The sequence below is a fragment of the Amblyraja radiata genome, chromosome 4 (assembly GCF_010909765.2).
Source record: "Amblyraja radiata isolate CabotCenter1 chromosome 4, sAmbRad1.1.pri, whole genome shotgun sequence".
Taxonomy (NCBI): domain Eukaryota; kingdom Metazoa; phylum Chordata; class Chondrichthyes; order Rajiformes; family Rajidae; genus Amblyraja; species Amblyraja radiata.
In genome coordinates, this window is record NC_045959.1 from 2,342,745 (window position 1) to 2,362,085 (window position 19,341).

The 19,341-nt window shown below is 45.7% G+C and overlaps 1 protein-coding gene and 1 long non-coding RNA gene across 3 annotated transcripts in view; one reads left to right on the plus strand and one right to left on the minus strand.

Annotated features, from left to right (window-relative positions):
* The window catches only part of rims2 (regulating synaptic membrane exocytosis 2), a 922,071-nt gene that overhangs the window by 683,201 nt on the left and 219,529 nt on the right, over positions 1–19,341 (minus strand). For both annotated transcript variants that reach the window (XM_033018897.1, XM_033018898.1), the window contains exon 2: positions 2,452–2,662. In XM_033018897.1, the coding sequence (XP_032874788.1) occupies positions 2,452–2,662 (211 nt within the window). The remainder of the gene's footprint in view (positions 1–2,451; positions 2,663–19,341) is intronic.
* Positions 9,216–9,388, plus strand: LOC116971787. The gene is made up of 2 exons (XR_004411622.1): positions 9,216–9,273; positions 9,311–9,388. It is a non-coding gene; the product is annotated as an uncharacterized LOC116971787 (long non-coding RNA).

Below are 19,341 nucleotides of genomic sequence, written 5' to 3' on the forward strand. Positions count from 1 at the left end.
GTAGGCCATTCGGCCCTTCGAGCCAGCACCGCTATTTAATGTGATCATGGCTGATCATCCCCAATCAGTACCCCGTTCCTGCCTTCTCCCCATATCCCCTGACTCTGCTATTTTTAAGAGCCCGATCTAGCTCTCTCTTGAAAGCAGCCAGAGAACCTGCCTTCACCGCCCTCTGAGGCAGAGAATTCCACAGACTCACAACTCTTTGTGAGAAAAAGTGTTTCCTCGTCTCCGTTCTAAATGGTTCTAACTTAAACTGTGGCCCCTGTGTGCCCTGGTTCTGGACTCCCCCAACATCGGGAACATGTTTCCTGCCTCTAGCGTGTCCAAACCCTTAACAATCTTATATGTTTCAATAAGATTTCCTCTCATTCTTCTAAACTCCAGAATGCACAAGCCCAGCTGCTCCATTCTCTCAGCATATGACAGTCCCGCCATCCCGGGAATTAACCTTGTAAACCTACGCTGCACTCCCTCAATAGCAAGAATGTCCATCCTCATTTCTTTCATTGCATTAAGCACTGTTAGGTTGGGCATATGTTTGATGCTCTGTGAATGCTATCTGACTTTTAGTTTCTTTATGGCGTACCCTTAAAATGCTGCTATAAAATTAATATGCATAAACCCAACATTGTATTTTCTGTTCCAGAACATGGAGTCTGTATTCTGTCTGAAGCGAGTGCTCTTTTGATATCATTGTTGCCCTTTGTATCAGCAGAAATGCATGGAGTATCCCCAGGCTGATAACTGCTTTCATTTTCAGTAACATGAGATTTAAAGTTGGTTTGTTGTCATGCCAATAGTGTTTAAGGGTTTAGAATTATTTTGGAAGGTTTGGAGAGGACAAATTGAAGGAGCAGAAATTGCACATGCACTTTGGCAACTGCACCATCTGCCTTTGATATTTGGAAATACAGATGATCATAGGAACCTTGCAGCTGCTTTAAATACTGGCACATAATCTAGACAGATTATTATTCTCAATGCTACAGTGTGTCAATCTAATAGTCAAGAAAAAGTACAAGTTTGGGAAACAAATTTAGTAGGGGTTTAAGAAGGAACTGCAGATGCTGGAAAATCAAAGGTACACAAAAAAGCTGGAGAAACTCAGCGGGTGAGGCAGCATCTATGGAGCGAAGGGAAAGGTGACGTTTCAGGTCGAGACCAGTCTTCAGACTGATGTGGGGGTGTTGGGGGTGGGAAGAAGAAAGGAAGAGGCAGAGACAGTAGGCTGTGGGAGAGCTGGGAAGGGGAGGGGAAAGAGGGAGAAAGCTAGGACTACCTGAAATTGGAGGTCAATGTTCATACTGCTGGGGTGTAAACTACCTGTAGATTGGTTACTGCATGTGAACCAATCATAGTAGGAATAGCAACACTAACCCCACCTTACTGTGTGATTCATACCAACACCCACTTCCTACACTGGTCACTCTTTTGATTATGGATGAGAGTAGCTGGAGAGTGTTGTTGACGGCTGTGTGTTCGGCTAGGCGGCACAATCGTTCCGTGGGAACAAAGTCAATGCTGAGAACCGTAAAGTCGTCCCATTCATAGGGGTGTCGTTCGCTGGATACCCGTGGTGCACGACAGAGGGTGTCAGCAATGAGCATGTCTTTACTACCCAAACAAAATATGAGATGCTGCTCCTCCAATTTACGGTGGGCCTCACTCTGGCCTTGGAGGAGGCCCAGGACAGAAAGGTCGGATTCGGAATGGGAGGGGGAGTTGAAGTGCTGAGCCACCGGGAGATCAGGTTGGTTACTGTAAACTGAGCGGAGGTGTTGGGCGAAGCGATCGCCAAGCCTGCGCTTGGTCTCACCGTAGAGCAGCTGACACCTAGAGCAGCGGATGCCATAGATGAGGTTGGAGGAGGTGCAGGTGAACCTCTGCCGCACCTGGAACGACTGCTTGGGTCCTTGGAAGGAGTCAAGGGGGGAGGTAAAGCGACAAGTGTAGCATTTCCTGCCGTTGCAAGGGAAAGTACCAGGAGAGGGGGTGGTTTTGGTGGGAAGGGACGGATTGACCAGGGAGTTACGGAGGGAGCGGTCTCTGCGGTGTCTTCCATCATGGTTGTTCTTAAGATCAAGTCACTGTCAAAGTGTTGAGTACAGAAATCATTTATACAATTTACCATGCTGATATAGGGTTATCCTTGACAGGCAGAATTACTGTTGAACCAAGAAAATGGGAATGTGAGCATCACACTCAATTTACTTGTTGGGGGAGGTTCAATCTCAGAAATTCAGGATTATGAATAGTACATTGAAATATACAGCTGTAAATGTTTTCATTCAGAATTGAGAACAAAATGATCCAAAACTGGAACATTTCAATCAGGAAATAAATGTAAATTAAAATGAGAACTGAGGATAAATATTCAACAGAGAAGGATGTTGATCGTGATTAGTCATAATCAGCAATCCATATATCCATTCATCATTGTCAACGTACCTTGTTTGATCGCAGTGACACTCTCCCTCCACACCGAGCACAGAATTTTGTTTGGCAATATGAACAGATGTGGCCACAGCCATCGGCAAACTTGGTTTTGTGACAGATTCCACAGGTGGGTGCATCACTCTTCTGTTCCTCTTCTTGCTGTGCTTCATCACCCATCTTCTTTACCTGATCTTTATACATCTCAAACTGCTGGTGCAATTTCCTGCAGGTGGCAGAAGGACAAAATAAGTCATTTTGTACAAAGGAAATTAAATGGCATTTATCTGTATTTACAGCTCGCTTCTTATCTCCCCAGCTGCTTCCAGGAAGTTAGAGTGTTTCATAATGCCCCATTCGCTGTCAGCACAACAGCACCAGAACAGCTCACATGCTTCCCATCAAAAAAAAAACAAGGATCCCTTCAGGCTTGTGAGTCAGACAGAATTTAATAACTATTAAGTGTCAGTTCGATTTGAAATTCTTCACAAATGTGCCGTGGCCTTAGTTATTGCAACATTTCTCTGAGCAGCAAAACAATTTATGTGCATAAGGGAATACCAAGGGACAAATAAAATGTAAACCTGTCTTGCCTTCATCTGATAACCTAAAATAATCTATTCTCTATTGCTTCACCCGTTAAGTTTGCAGAAAATACAGTGCGTGACATATACAGCTGGACATACCAGGATGATTGGTGGCCCAGGTGTGAGCCCAAGATGAATACAATCAGATTCAGATTCAATCTTTATTGTCATTGTGCAGTGTACAGTACAGAGACAACAAAATGCAGTTAGCATCTCACCCAGAAGAGCGAACATAGAATAATGAGCAGTAAAATATATATATGTACTGCTCATTACATTAGTAGTAGTGCAAATTTTCTGGGGGAAGGAGTGTCCGGGGGGGGGGGGGGGGGGGGGAGGGGGGGGGGGGTGACTGGCAATCACCAAGGTGCAGAGTTAAGAAGCCGCAGGGAAGAAGCTGTTCCTGGACCTGCTGGTCCGGCAACGGAGAGACCGGTAGCGCCTCCCTGATGGGAGGAGGGTAAACAGTCTGTGGTTGGGGTGAGAGCAGTCCTTGACGATGCTGAGCGCCCTTCGCAGATATCGCTTGCTTTGGACAGACTCAATGGAGGGGAGTGAAGAACCGGTGATGCATTGGGCAGTTTTCACCACTAGTGGGGGGGGGGAGGGGGTGCAAAAAGGGAATTGTTTTTAGGTTAGTCATATAAAATTGAAGAAATCAATGTTCATACTGAAGCGGGTCTCAAACCGAAATGGCACCCATTCCTTCTCTCCAGAAATGCTGCCTGTCCCTCTGAGTTACTCCAGCATTTTGTGTCTACCGACACCAGTTAAACATGTGCGCACTGACAATGGATCAAATAATATTGTGTTTTTTGCCATTATGCATTAAAACAAATGCCAGTTTAACTTGTTACATCTTTGACTATTAGCAGATTAAATCACATGAATTATGAAATGTGAACCTGGATACTGTGCTGTATGGTCCTGGGATAATATGATACTCTTTTGCCATTCTGTATGAACCCCTAATCTTTCCAACTTACTTCCCCCTTTCTTTCCAATAAATTGCCAGTCCTCCTACCTCCATTTTAGCCAAATGTCCCAATCTCTCCACTTCCCCACCCTGTTTTAATCATGCTCCTCCCAACCTTAGCTGCTTTCCTGATCTATCAACCCCAAATGTCGTGCTCCCAGAGTCTATAACCAGTGACTCTACGTCATATATATACTCCTCAATCTTGCAGCAGTTACATTTTGAAGAGGTGATTTTCATTTTCTTAAGTTGCATGTCCCATCTCCAAGCAGGACTGCAGCCAGCTGCCCGCAATCTACATTGCCCAGTCCACCATATATTCTTCACTTTGCCAATTGCTAGTTAAGGCTATCTGCAAGAAGTGGAAATTCATCACCTTCATCAGCCTCTGGAAGCATGACAAAAACTGAGAGTTCAGTTCATTCAGCCCTTCGAGCCAGCACCGCCATTCAATGTGATCATGGCTGATCATCCCCAATCAGTACCCCATTCCTGCCTTCTCCCCATATCCCCTGACTCCTCTAACTGTAAGGGCCCTATCTAGCTCTCCCTTGAAAGTATCCAGAGAACCGGCCTCCACCGCCCTCTGATGCAGAGAATTCCACAGACTCACAACTCTCTGTGTGAAAAAGTGTTTCCTCGTCTCCGTTCTAAATGGCTTACTCCTTATTCTTAAACAGTGGCCCCTGGTTCTGAACTCCCCCAACATCGGGAGCATCTTTCCTGCCTCTAGCGTGTCCAAACCCTTAATAATCTTATATGTTTCAATAAGACCCCCTCCCATCCTTTTAAACTCCAGAGTATACAAGCCCAGCCGCTCCATTCTCTCAGCATATGACAGTCCCGTCATCCTGGGAATTAACCTTGTAAACCTACGCTGCACTCCCTCAATAGCAAGAATGTCCTTCTTCAAATTAGGGGACCAAAACTGCACACAATACTCCAGGTGTGGTCTCACTAGGGCCCTATATAAGGCACACTGGAATGAAGATCAAAACTTTGAGTCATTCTGGATGTCACCAAATTTATATGAAGCTGTTTGCACAATGTTGGACATACACCTGGGAATGGACAGTAACCAATTTTTATTAAAAATCCCTCTATTTTTCCTCTAATTAGGAAAATTCAGAAATTCATTCACTGCGATATCTATTAAACCCACAATATAATAGCGGCTTGCGGATTTTTCTCCAAGCACAATATTCAGGAATTCATTGGAACAAAGTTTCTGAAGCACAACCATTACAATATGGAGAAAATCCTGCTTGAATTAACATTTTACAGACATTGCATATTCCAGAATATTCAGCATCTCTCAAAATAATGTCCCTTCTCATTAATCTGCAGGTTGTCCGGTGCACTCCTCTGCTCACCAACCTGCTCCCACATAATCAATCTCACTGTTCTGGATGTTAGTGTTCAGAATGAGAGAGAGATGGTAGAGAAGCAACAGTGATGCTACAAGGGGGAAGTGTGTGGACGGTTCAGAGATCAATGTATGGAAAAATCCGGGAGTGGTGGGGGAGTGCAATGGACTGACTGCCAGCAAAGATTTCTGGGAATCAGTTTGACTTCCTGGTGAAGGGATGCCAACGAGACCTACTCCCAGCACTGGATTGGCATGCGTTTGGTCTCCACCTTCTCCAACCACCTTGTGAGAACTGACCAAAGAAGCTACCCTCATTTCCACACTGGACAGGCGACATTTCAGGTTGGGATCCGTCTTCAGGATTCAGGACCTGAAACATAGCCTAAACATTCCCTCTCCAGATGTTGTTTGACCTGATGTGGTCCTCGGCACTGTGGTTTCAGCAACATTCTTACATAGGTCTCAACATTATTATGACAAGATATACTGTGAATGTTTATAAAAAGGATAAACGGTTTAGCTGCTTTCTCCTCAAAAATGAACATGCCTACAGACTTTGCAATTGACAGTCATTCCTGTGGTTACAGTATATCACGGGACATACCACGAGCATCACGTGCAAATTCAAAACTCTCATCTCAGTTGAAGCTGTAATTAAAGTAAAAAGAAAGAAGAGGGAAAAGACCAAAAAGAGTTTCTGATTTTAAATCCTGCACATCTGTGTGGTCAGGTTGCTGTAAGAGAGAGTGTCATGCAACAACCTATGGATCCTGTCAAATTATTTCATTACAGCAGCTAACCACCCCAACACAAACTGCTGGAAGAACTTTCTGATACAACAAAAATTCTTATCACGTGTACACAGTGGACTTGAAATCTATGTATCTGCTATACTTGGATACAGGTAAATTCATCGTCATACAACACAGAAAAAGCCCATCCAGTCCAACTCATCCATGCCGACCGAGATGTCCAAATATGCTAATCCCATTTGCCTACTTCAAGCCTGCGGAAACCTACTCCTTTGTAATGACCATATGCTTCAGGATATCGCCGTTCTCTTCCCTGAACTCACTAGTTTTCATGTCTCCTCCACAGTAAACACTGCCAAAAAGTATTCATTTTAAACCTTGCTCCACGCATAAATTAACACACTGCTTCTTAAGGGGACCTACGTGTTCTTTTTTGCTCAGTCAGAGTATTTTCTACACTGCATCTGTAATCATTTGTTAGAACATTCGGAGACATACCAAATCTCTTTAACATTGTAAGGAAGTAGAAGTGCTGGCGTGCCTTCTTCATGATAGCATCTCTATGCTGGGCCCAGGACAGGCCAGAGATGTTAACGCCCAGGAATTTGAAGCTACTAAAGCCCCTGTCCCACTTAGGAAACCTGAACGGAAACCTCTGGTGGCCTTGCGCCTCACCCAAGGTTTCCGTGAGGTTCCCGGACATTTTGGTCATTCTCCCTAATGGTCGAAAGTGGTTTCCGCGTAGTCGAGGCTTCTCTGTTCCGGCGATTATTTCAAAAAAATTCAAAACCAGCCGCGACTAAAAATAGGTTGTCGTTTTAAAAATCGGTAATTTTTTAGTCGAAGCCGGTTGCGATGCTAGTTGAAGGTGGTTACCGGAGGTTGCATGTAGAGGAACGTAAGACATCCCTGGTGGAATAAAACTGGGTGAAAAAAAGGTTAATATTGACATAAGCATGTGACCTCTGTCACTCCTGGGTGTGTTCAATCATAGTTGCAGAGTTCTTTGAGCAGAGAAAAGTTTTTTTTTCTTACAATAAAAGCCTCCCAGGTTTAAAAAAAAAATCATTCTGAACCATGAGAGCAGGGAAGGAACAAGTTAGGTGGATGTTACTAAAAGTACATCTACTGCTGTCAGCAGTAGCCCTTAGCAGAATTTTGGAAACATCATCCCGTCACCCATTCCTTCTCTCCAGAGATGCTGCTTGTCCCGCTCAGTTCCCACCGTAGAGTCACGAGTCACTACGGTAAACTCACGGGGCATCTATGGGGCATCTACGATCTTACAACGAGTTTAAAAGTTTAAAATTTTTACTTCAAGAATCTTTCATCACGTTGAAAGATTTTCACGAGTTAACAAGTTTCCCGAGTACCTGCCGTTAGCGTTACGAGTTCCGACGTTCCCGCTACGTTAATTCTACGCGATTACCATGAGTTTGATTTGTATTAAACTCGGGATCACTCGTGGTTGGACTCGCACCGTGAGACAGGGGTTTTAGCAAAGTATTTCACTCAAGAGGATGTTACTGATCTCTGTAGAATAATGAACACAGTTTTCTAATCAATGAGAATGCATTTGAGCCTTGCTATTTGTTTTCCTACATTCAGAAAATGTTCAATCCACCTTCTGTTTCATCCTAAATCTCACTGGGCTGTACTTCTGCATAACAATCTTCCTTCTGTACTTTGATCATCGCTTTGTTCAAAAATCCATGCTGAGTACATTCAAGCACCACTCACATCAACAAATCCTGTAGATTATGTTTTAGGATTGAAGTTGATCATGAAACAAGACTTCGTATTATCAAAGTCAGGCTGATGGTCTTCCATGAACACATATATTCAATACTTAACCCTGACCTTCAAAATTATTCACAATAAATTGTCCAACACCAATGTCAGGATGAGTGGACTGCAAATGTGCACTCCATCCCTTCCTTCATTTATCAAACCATAGTATCAAATGTGTATTACACTAGCACTCCTGTAACACAGAATATTACAAGATTACTTCATTAGGAAACACCATTTTATTGTCTGGGCTCTTAAGGGCCTGTCCCACTTTCCCGAGTTATTCACGAATTCTACCGAGTTTTCAAACTCGTCGAATGTCCGTAACGAGCCCGTAGGAAGACGTAGGAGTCTGTGGATATATCGTAGCAGCTCGTTATGCCAGCCGTAGGTACTCAGGGCTATTTTTTTTACTCGTGGACATTTTTCATCAGGCTGGAAAAAACGCCCCGACGTACCTGATGCCCCGAGTACCTACGGCTGACATAACGAGCCGCTATGTTATATTCATGGACTCCTACGGACTTGTTACGAACATTCTGCGAGTTTGAAAACTCGGGAGAATAACTCGGGAAAGTGGGACAGGCCCTTTACTCTTCATTTAACTCTGAAAGGTTTTGCTGCTCAAACCATGAAGAACATCCTCACGCTGTCTACCTGCTCCTGCCAAGACGATATTCTACCTGTTCAATGTCTTTGCCATGCCTCTGTTAGAAATGTGATCTAAAGTATCCTGTTATAAGTGTATGCATGCATTACTCCTGCATCTTCACAGTGATCAATGGTGGGACAAAAACCTCACTTTGTTGGGACGGGCATCTTTCATGCATGATCAAAATTGAAAAGAAAAAAGAAAATACTGGAAACACCCAGCAGATATGACAGCATGTTGCCTCGGCTGCTGAGAATCTGCAGCATTTTGCTTACATTTTAGATTTCCAGCATCTGCAGAGTGGTGAAGTCAAAGTCAAAGTATCCTTTATTGTCATTTAGACCTTGTGGTCTGAACGAAATTCCATTGCCTTGCAGTCATACATATAATAAGATAACAAAAACACACAATAAACACAAAATTAACATCCACCACAGTGAGTTCACCAGACACCTCCTCACTGTGATGGAAGGCAAAAATCTTAAAGTCCTTGTCTCTTCCCTCCTTGTTCTCCCTCTGCGTTGAGGCGATCCAGGCTTGCAATGTTGGGCCCCCGCTGGGCGATGGTGATTTAGTCCCACGGCTGAATCCGAGCTCCGCGAACGGGCCGATTCAAACTCCGCGGCCCGGGGTGGTCGAAGCTGCCGAAGCTGCCGCCCTCCAGTCCAGCGGACGCCGCCGGAATGCCAGAACGCCGCCCCAGCTCCGAAGTCGGGACCGCCTCCAGAACGCCACCACAGCCCCGAGGCCGCCAGCTCCGCCATTAAGCCTCAGCGCAGACGGAGACGGAGATGGGAGACACGACAAGAAAAGTCGCGTCCCCCCCGAACTTCACGACTGAAAATTCCTGTAGATACAATTACAACCTGACAATATTCTCTCATCTTTTCCAATTTTGCACATTGCTTTCCAATTTTCACCCTGTATCCTTTGTCCACCAAGGCTTTCTGCATATGGATGGAAGAGTGCCTCACAGCTCCAGCCACCCTATTCAACCCCCACATTGTCTGAGTTATCTGTGCTTGTTCTCCTGTGGGCTTTTTTCTGTTTCTTCAAGTTAATACAGGTGATGGGTAGGGGTTCTAGAACTGTGAGGTGGCTATTTCCTTCTCTTGATATTACATTTGATGTGAACATTTCCAAATAATCCTCAATGCCCTCGGTCTAGTGCTTGGTCACCAATTCCTGTACCCCTTCCTACTACTTCCTACTCCTTCTCATCATATAGAAAAATATAAATGGCTGTCTGGTTAAATTGTCTTTTCACTACTGAGATCAGCCCAGGTCTATGATTGCCCTTTGCCATGTCTATACCTAAACTAATACCATCATGAGCGTGGTTCCCAAGATACTCCGCCACTGGCACTCTGTACAGTTAACCGTATTTGTGGCGAAGGGCATCTCACGTCTTGTCCCCATCAGTTCTCCTCTCCATGTACTGATGTACAAGGTTTTCTTGAATCCACTTGCATACAGTAGGATACTGGGGAGCCTTTATCTTGCTACTGACTTAACTAATTTGTGTGCAATGCATGGCGTGTGCTAGTGTAGATCTCAAGACCGTCAAACAACACATTTAATTAATACCTTTTCGCCATTTTCTAAAAATATTGTGCATCTGCCGTTTATTCCCGTACATGTGATAGACACTTATTAGACAATAGACAATAGGTGCATGAGTAGGCCATTCGGCCCTTCAAGCCAGCACCGCCATTCAATGTGATCATGGCTGATCATCCCCAATCAGTACCCCGATCCTGCCTTATCCCCATATCCCCTGACTCCGCTATCTTTAAGAGCCCTATCTAGCTCTCTCTTGAAAGTATCCAGAGAACCAGCCCCAACTGCCCTCTGAGGCAGAGAATTCCACAAACTCACCACTCTCTGTGAGAAAAAGTGTTTCCTCGTCTCCGTTCTAAATGGCTTACTCCTTATTCTTAAACTGAGGCCCCTGGTTCTGAACTCCTCCAACATCAGGAACATGTTTCCTGCCTCTAGCGTGTCCAAACCCTTAATAATCTTATATGTTTCAATAAGATACCCTCTCATCCTTCTAAATTCCAGAGTATACAAGCCCAGCCGCTCCATTCTCTCAGCATATGACAGTCCCGCCATCCTGGGATTTAACCTTGTGAACCTACGCTGCACTCCCTCAATAGCAAGAATGTCCTACCTCAAATTTGGAGACCAAAACTGCACACAATACTCCAGGTATGGTCTCACTAGGGCCCTGTACAACTGCAAAAGGACCTCTTAGCTCCGATACTCAACTCCTCTTGTTATAAAGGCCAACATGCCATTCGCTTTCTTCACTGCCTGCTGTACCTGCACGCTTACTTTCAGTGACTGATGAACAAGGACCCCCCAGATCCCGCTGTACTTCCCCTTTTCCCAACGTGTCACCATTTAGATAATAATCTGCCTTTGTGTTTTTGCTACCAAAGTGGATAACCTCACATTTATCCACATTAAACTGCATCTGCCCACTCACCCAACCTGTCCAAGTCACCCTGTATTCGCATAGCATCCTCCTCACAGTTCACACCGCCACCCAGCTTTGTGTCATCTGCAGATTTGCTAATGTCACTTGTAATCCCTTCATCTAAATCATTAATATATATTGTAAATATCTGCGGTCCCAGCACCAAACCTTGCGGTACCCCACTAGTCACTGCCTGCCATTCTGAAAGGGACCCGTTAATCCCTACTCTTTGTTTCCTGTTTGCCAACCAATTTTCTATCCATGTCAGCACTCTACCCCCAATACCATGTGCCCTAATTTTACCCACTAATCTCCTATGTGGGACCTTATCGAATGCTTTCTGAAAGTACATGTACACTACATCCACTGGCTCTCCCTTGTCCATTTTCCTGGTTGCATCCTCAAAAAATTCCAAAAGATTAGTCAAGCATGATTTTCCCTTTGTAAATCCATGCTGACTCCCAGCAAGGTTCTGATTGTTAGTTAATTATCTGATTGCTTGAGCATCTTAGCCATCAAAGCAGTTGTAACTGGGCCTTTAATCAACATTGTTAAACCTTTTCTTTCTTTATACCAACTTATCTTCACATTATATTATTTTTAATCTTGTACATTTTTCGACAGAAAATAAAGGCTTAGTCCACTATTTTAAGGCAAGTCCCGCAAGATGGAGGATGTTTCTAGTTCAGTTTTGTGGGTTTTGATGAAGCCAGTTTGGTAACGGCAACTCTTTCCACAATGGCTTCAGGTGCTTAAAGAAACAGGTGGGTGGGGAACTAAAGGGCCTGTCCCACGAGCATGCGACCTGCATGCGGCGAGCGTGACCAAACCGGAAGCGGGGGCCGCGCGGAGGTCGAGTGAGTGACGTGAAGTTCGAGCGAAGTCCGCGGGAAGTTCGCGCATGACGTACGGCGTCGAGACGCTGCGCACAGCCGTCGAGGCGGTGCATATGGCATTGAGGCGGCTACGGGCCAGCAGGCCGTTGCCGCACGGAATATTTGGACAGTGTCAGTCTTTCGGAGCCCCGCGCGATGTCGGGAACAGCTCCGCACAACTCCATACGGCTCCGGCGATTGAAGTGGGACCAGCCCCGCGAGGCCGTACGGCTCAAGCGACCACGTTAGGTCGCGCATGCCGCATGGAGTCGCATGCTCGTGGGACTGGCCCTTTATGTATTCCCTCTGCCATTTACAGTGTGCTCCTTGTGCATGCTTAAAGTTCTAAATGTCATCCCAAATACTTATTCTCCACACTAAACAGTCATGAGTCAGAGGTTCCCACAAGTTAATCAAATTGATGCATCTTATCTACAGCTTCTCTTTCTGCCTCTGATGAAATATTAATTTTTCTGCACCTACCGAAGTAAGATGATCCATCCTTTACTAAATTATGAGTTTAGTATGATAAGCATGTGCCAATGAAAACAGGTGTTAGACTAACTATGTCAACTTAACATTTAGTACATCAGAGAGACATAAAAGGTTGTAGATGCTGGTATCTTGAGCCAATAGACAATAGGTGCAGGAGTAGGCCATTCGGCCCTTAGGGCCTGCACCGCCATTCAATGTGATCAGGGCTGATCATCCCCAATTAGTACCCCGTTCCTGCCTTCTCCCCATATCCCTGACTCCGATATTTTTAAGAGCCCTATCTAGCTCTCTCTTGAAAGCATCCAGAGAACCTGCCTCTACCGCCCTCTGGGACAGAGAATTCCACAGACTCTCCACTCTCTGTGAGAAAAGGTGTTTCCTCGTCTCCGTTCTAAATTGCTTACTCCTTATTCTTAAACTGTGGCCCCTGGTTCTGGACTCCCCCAACATCGGGAACATGTTTCCTGCCTCTAGCGGGTCCAAGCCCGTATCAATCTTATATGTTTCAATGAGATCCCTCTCATCCTTCTAAACTCCAGATTGTACAAGTCCAGCTGCTCCATTCTCCCAGCATATGACAGTCCCACCATCCCGGGAATTAACCTTATAAACCTATGCTGCACTCCCTCAATAGCAAGAATGTCCTCCCTCAAACTAGAGGACCAATACTGCACACAATACTCCAGGTGTGGTCTCACTAGGGCTCTGTACAACTGCAGAAGGACCGCTTTGCTCCTATATTCGATTCCTCTTGTTATAAAGGCCAACATGCCATTCACTTTCTTCACTGCCTGCTGTACCTGCATGCTTACTTTCATAGACTTTCTAGGACCCCGAGATCCCGTTGTTCTTCCCCTTTTCCCAACTTGACGCCATTTAGATAGTAATCTGGCTTCCTGTTTTTGCTACCAAAATGGATAACCTCACATTTATCCGCATTAAACTTCATCTGCCATGCATCTGCCCGCTCCCCCAACCTGTCCAAGTCACCCTGCATTCTCATAGCATCCCCCTCACAGTTCACACTGCCACCCAGCTTTGTGTCATCTGCAAATTTGCTAAAATAGGTGTTGGAGGAACTCAGCGGATCAGACAGCATTTGTGGATGGAATGACAGACAGCGTCTCAAGTCGGGTCTCTTCTTCAGATAATTAGAATTGTGCAGAGAAAACTGGAAAAGGGAGGTTGGGGTGGGGTAAAGCCTGGCAAGTGATAGGTGGATACTGGTGATGAGAGAGTGATTGGCAGATGGGTGGAGATAGTAAAAAAGGCAAAAAGAGACCAACAGGAGTTATATAAGGAAAGAAGTAGAGTCTTCTTATTTGACACCTATTTTGTCTCCATTTTGCCTCGAGCCTTTGTCACATATTCCACACATTTGCTTATCATTTATCTGGCGTTGCCACATTCCCAACTCTCTTTTCCAGCTTTCTCCTCCTATTCAATTAATCTGAAGGATTGAAGACCCGAACTGTCATTAATCTATTCCCTCCACAGATGCTGCCTGAACTGATGAGTTCCCCATCACTTGTTATTTGTACACTACATCAGTTCAGATTTCAAGCATAGATCCTGAACACTAATAAATAATAATAATAATAATGGATGGGATTTATATAGCGCCTTTCTAATACTCAAGGCGCTTTACATCGCATTATTCATTCACTCCTCAGTCACACTCGGTGGTGGTAAGCTACTTCTGTAGCCACAGCTGCCCTGGGGCAGACTGACGGAAGCGTGGCTGCCAATCTGCGCCTACGGCCCCTCCGACCACCACCAGTCACTCACACACATTCACACACATTCACAAACAGGCAAAGGTGGGTGAAGTGTCTTGCCCAAGGAAACAACGACAGTATGCACTCCAAGCGGGATTCGAACCGGCTACCTTCCGGTTGCCAGCCGAACACTTAACCCATTGCGCCATGATGTGGCTTGTGACATTTTTCATGTTAGTTTAAAAGGTAGATAATTTACATGTATTCTGGTGAATCTTTTCCTACTAAGTCAAGCATTCTGCCTTTGGGTTCCATGAGGTACCATCCATTAGATTCAAGAAAGAAGAAAAGTGAAATTGTGTTTGGTAGAAAGGTCTTCCAGCTTTTTAATTCCTAAGCTTTCCCATTGTGTACAAACGCCATATCTAAAGTAGACGGTTTAAACGAGGGATTATTGGTGATTGGTGAGAGAAGAGACACATTTCTCAAGTTAAGAGTTGATTTCACCTGTTTCCAGATTCGTAAGGTGGTATGGATTATCGGATTTTTCTCATATGCTGATCTCTTCAGATTTATTGGAGAGATGTTGATTAGATTTGATTTGATTACATTCAGCGAGACTTCATCCCTTAAAGGACAATCACAAATATGGCCTTCTAATCTCTGGTTCTTTCCTGGAATCTGGTAAGTTTTGAAAATCCTCAACCAACTGCCTATCTCTGCAGGAGCTATCTATGCAGATGCTTCCTTTAACACCCTCAGGTGCAAGCCTGATGATTTGCCATCATGTGGGCCCATTAGTTTTTCCAATACCCGTGCCCGGACGTGGCATAGATGGATGAGAAGCCGAAGCGGAGAAGTGGAAACAAAGCCGAAACGTCAAATAACCAAAAGCGTACGAAGCCTAAACGGCAACTAATTGAAAGGGCGGGAGGCCTAAAAGCAAATCAACCGAAAGGCCGCTCTGCCGAAACGCCAACTCACCGAAAGGCTGCGTCGCCTGCAAGCCACCTCACCGAAGGGTCACTCTGCCGAAAAATCAAATAACGGACATGACGTCGCCAGGGGGGGGGGACTTGTCAGCGATTGGTCCAGACCCCTGCGTCCATCACATCACTGGCCGGTGGAGACGGGAGGGTGGGGGTCATTTTCCCACACAAGTCATAGGTGACTGGGCAATCTGAACCCGAGCACCAAGTTGTAAGCGGCCGAAGGTGCGCATCCCTCGGGACTGCCCCCACTCTCCCACGGCCACGGCCGCCCTCCGCCTTGTCTCCCCCATGCCGCCGCACTGTGACGGGCTGTGGGTCGGGTGGGCGGAGGTGTGGGACAGGCTGGTCCCTCCTCCCACCCAGAGTCACTGACCACGATGCACCGCCATCGGACCCCAACCCCCACACCAGGGCGATTCACCCCCCCCACCTCCGACCCCCAGACCCTAACATCCACACGGGGTGATTCACTGTAAGCTGTAAACCAGCTGCCGCAAGCCCTTCCCACAGGATGGGCTCGGCACTAAAACTCAAAAAATGTTACTGATTTAAAAACAAAAACGTTACATGTATAAATAGTTCTTATATTCAGGAACCTGGCTAATTAAGTGGTGGGGTTATTTCCCTGTCCTAACTATGCCTTTGCTTTAGCCGGTGGTCACATCCACTCCATCCCTCCCTCGCAAAGATATGAGATTTCATTAATAACACACTTGGTTGAATAGATGCAAGCAGCATGTAAAGCATCTCTTCCATGCGCGCAACACATGAAGCCGATGAAATGAGACAACTGTCACACCAAAGATAGACACAAAATACTGGAGTGACTCAGTGGGACAGGCAGCGTCTCTGGAGAGAAGGAATGGGTGGCGTTTCGGGTCGAGATCCTTCTGTGGGAAGGGCTTGCGGCAGCTGGTTTCATAGTGCCTTCATTGTTGATAGGTGCTGATCTTTCACATGGACCAGTTTTCCCAACTCATGTTTTAAAAGCGATTTACTATGGCTGCCAATGCCCCGAGCCGTCTGTCCCCACGGCCAGGGTGGGGGGTGAATCACCCGGTGTGGGTGTCGGGGGTGAATCACCCTGGTGTGGCGGTGCATCTCGGTCAGTGACTCTGGGTGGGTGGAGGGACCAGCCTGTCCCACCCGGCGCTGCCGACAGACAGCCCGTCACAGTGCGGCTGCACGGGGGAGACGAGGCGGAAGGCGGCCGTGGCCGTTGGAGAGTGGGGGCTGTCCCGAGGGATGCGCTCATTTGGCCGCTTACAACTTGGTGCTCGGATTCAGATTGCCCAGTCACCCTCCAGCCCAGGGCGGTCTTGTGTGGGAAAATGACCCGCACCCTCCCGTCTCCCCCGGCGAGTGATGTGATGGACGCGGGGGTCTGGACCAATCGCTGACAAATCCTGCCCCCTCGGCGACATCATGTCCGTTATTTGACTTTTCGGCACAGCGGCCATTCGGTGAGCTGGCTTGTAGGCGACGCAGCCTTTCAGTGGTTTGCCGTTTCAGCAGAGCGGCCTTTCGGTGAGTTTGCTTTTAGGTGTCCAACCCTTTCGGTTAGTTGGCGTTTCGGCTTCATACGCTTTCGGTTAGTTGGCGTTTCGGCTTTGTTTCCGTTCGGTTATTTGGCTTCCACTTCTTTGCTTTGGCTTCTCGTCCATCGACGCCACATCCGCACACGCCCAATTCCATGTCCCTTGTGATAGAGATTTTTGCAAGTACTTCCATATTGTTTGAAACTAGCCATCCAGATATATTTGGAATGTTTGATTGCCTACATCATGAAAGTGTGAAGCGCTGATTTACCTTATTTGCCATTTCCTTGTTTTTTATTAATTACCCTGTCTCACATTTACTTTAGCTACCCTCTTTATTTTAGAATATTTTGCTTTTTGTTTTGATCCATTACAAGCTTTCTCTCAGAATCTATTTTCTCCCTCATTATATTTTTGTCCCTTACAGTTTGTTGTTTGTAAATTACCAGCTCTCTAGTCCTTAGAAGGTCAGAAGCCCTTACTACTTTGTATGCCCTGGTCTTTGATCAAATCTTTTTCTTGCCCTTCTTTGTTAAGCAAGTGTGGTTCATCTTTCTCCTGGGATACGTCATTCTAATGGAATATATTTAGACTTAGCTTTATAAATTATCTATTTCAGTCCACCCCTACTCATCCACCCCTACTCATCCTCTCCCTACTCATCCTCTCCCTTAACTATTTGCCCAAGTCTACTCCAGCCAAGTCCACCTTCATACCATTGCAATTGCCTTATTTAAGTTGAGGATATTGGTAATAGGATTCTACCATGTTGTGTTTTCTATTACAGTCACAGAATCATAGAGTGATACGGTGTGGAAACAGGCCCTTCAGCCCAACTCGCCCACACTACCAACAATGTCCCAGCTACACTAGTCCCACTTGCCTGCGCTTGGTCCATATCCCTCCAAACCTGTCCATCCATGTACCTCTCTAACTATTTCTTAAACAATGGGATAGTCCCAGCCTCAACTACCTCCGCTGGCAGCTCGTTCCATACACCCACCACCCTTTATGTGGAAAAGTTACCCCTCAGATTCCTATTAAATCTTTTCCCCTTCAACTTGAACCTATGTCCTCTCGTCCTCATTTCCCCCATTCTGGGCAAAAGGTTCTGTGCATCTACCCATTCTATTCCTCTCATGATTTTGTATACCTCAATAAGATCTCACCTCATCCTCCTGCGCTCCTTGGAATAGAGACCCAGCCTACTCAACCTGACCCTATATCTCATACCCTCTAGTCCTGACAACATCCTTGTAAATCTTTTCTGAACCCTTTCAAGCTTGCCAATACACTTCCTATAACATGGTGCCCAGAACTGAACACAATATTCTAAATGCATTCTCACCACGTCTTATGCAACTGCAACATGTCCTCCCAACTTCTATACTCAATACTCTGACTGATGAAGGCCAACATGCCAAAAGCCTTTTTGACCACCTTATCTACCTACGACTGGACCTTGAAGGAACCATGCACCTAGATCCTTCTGCTCTACAACACTACCCAGAGGTCTACCATTTACCGTGTAGGTCCTGCCCTTGTTCGACATCCCAAAATGCATAATCTCACACATTTCTGTATTAAATGCCATCAAGCATTCCTCCGCCCACCTGGCCAATCGATCCAGATCCTGCTACAATCGTTCACAACCATCTTCACTGTCTGCAAAACCACTCACTTTTGTATCATCAGCAAACTTGCTAATCTTGCCCTGTATGTTCTCATCCAAATCATTGATGTAGATGACAAACAGTAACGGGCCCAGCACCAAACCCTGAGGCACACCACAAGTCACAGGCCTCCAGTCCGAGAAGCAACCTTTCACCATCACTCTCTGCTTCCTTTCATGGAGCCAATTTGCTATCCATTCAGATATCTCTCCTTGGATCCCATACGATCTAACTTTCCAGAGCAGCCTACCATGTGGAACCTTGTCAAATGCCTTACTGAAGTCCATGTACACAACATCTACAGCTCTGTCCTGTCCTAAAAAAAATCAATCAGATTTGTGAGGCGCCACCTTCCACGAACAAAACCATGCTCACTATCCCTAATCAGCCCTTACCCATCCAAATGCCTGTATAATCTATACCTCAGAATATCTCCAGTAATTTACCAACTACAGATGTTCTCACCGGCCTATAGTTCCCAGCATTTTCCCTGCAGCCCTTCTTGAAAAGAGGCACAACATTTGCCACCCTCCAATCCTCCGGCACCTCTCCTGTATTTAAGGACGACTCATAAATTTCAACCAGGTCTCCCGCAATTTCTACTCTAGTTTTACACGATGTCCTCGGATATATCTGATCAGGCCCCAGAGACTTGTCTGTCTTCAAACATGACAGTATCTTCAGTACTTCCACGACGGTAACCCTGATTGCTCTCAAGACACGTCCAGTGACTGCTCCAATTTCCTCCATCCTCCTGTCTTTCTCCTCGGTAAATACAGAGGAGAAATACTCATTGAGGACCTTGCCCATCTCCTGTGGCTCCACACAGAGGTGACTGCTTTTATTCCAGAGAGGTCCCACTCTCTCTCTAGTTACCCTTTTCCCCTTATGTATTTATACATTTATATTTATTATTAAAAATTTATAAATTATAAAATCTTTTGGGATTGTCTGCAATGCTACCCACCAGAGCTATCTCCTGGCCCCTTTTTGCCCTTCTGATCT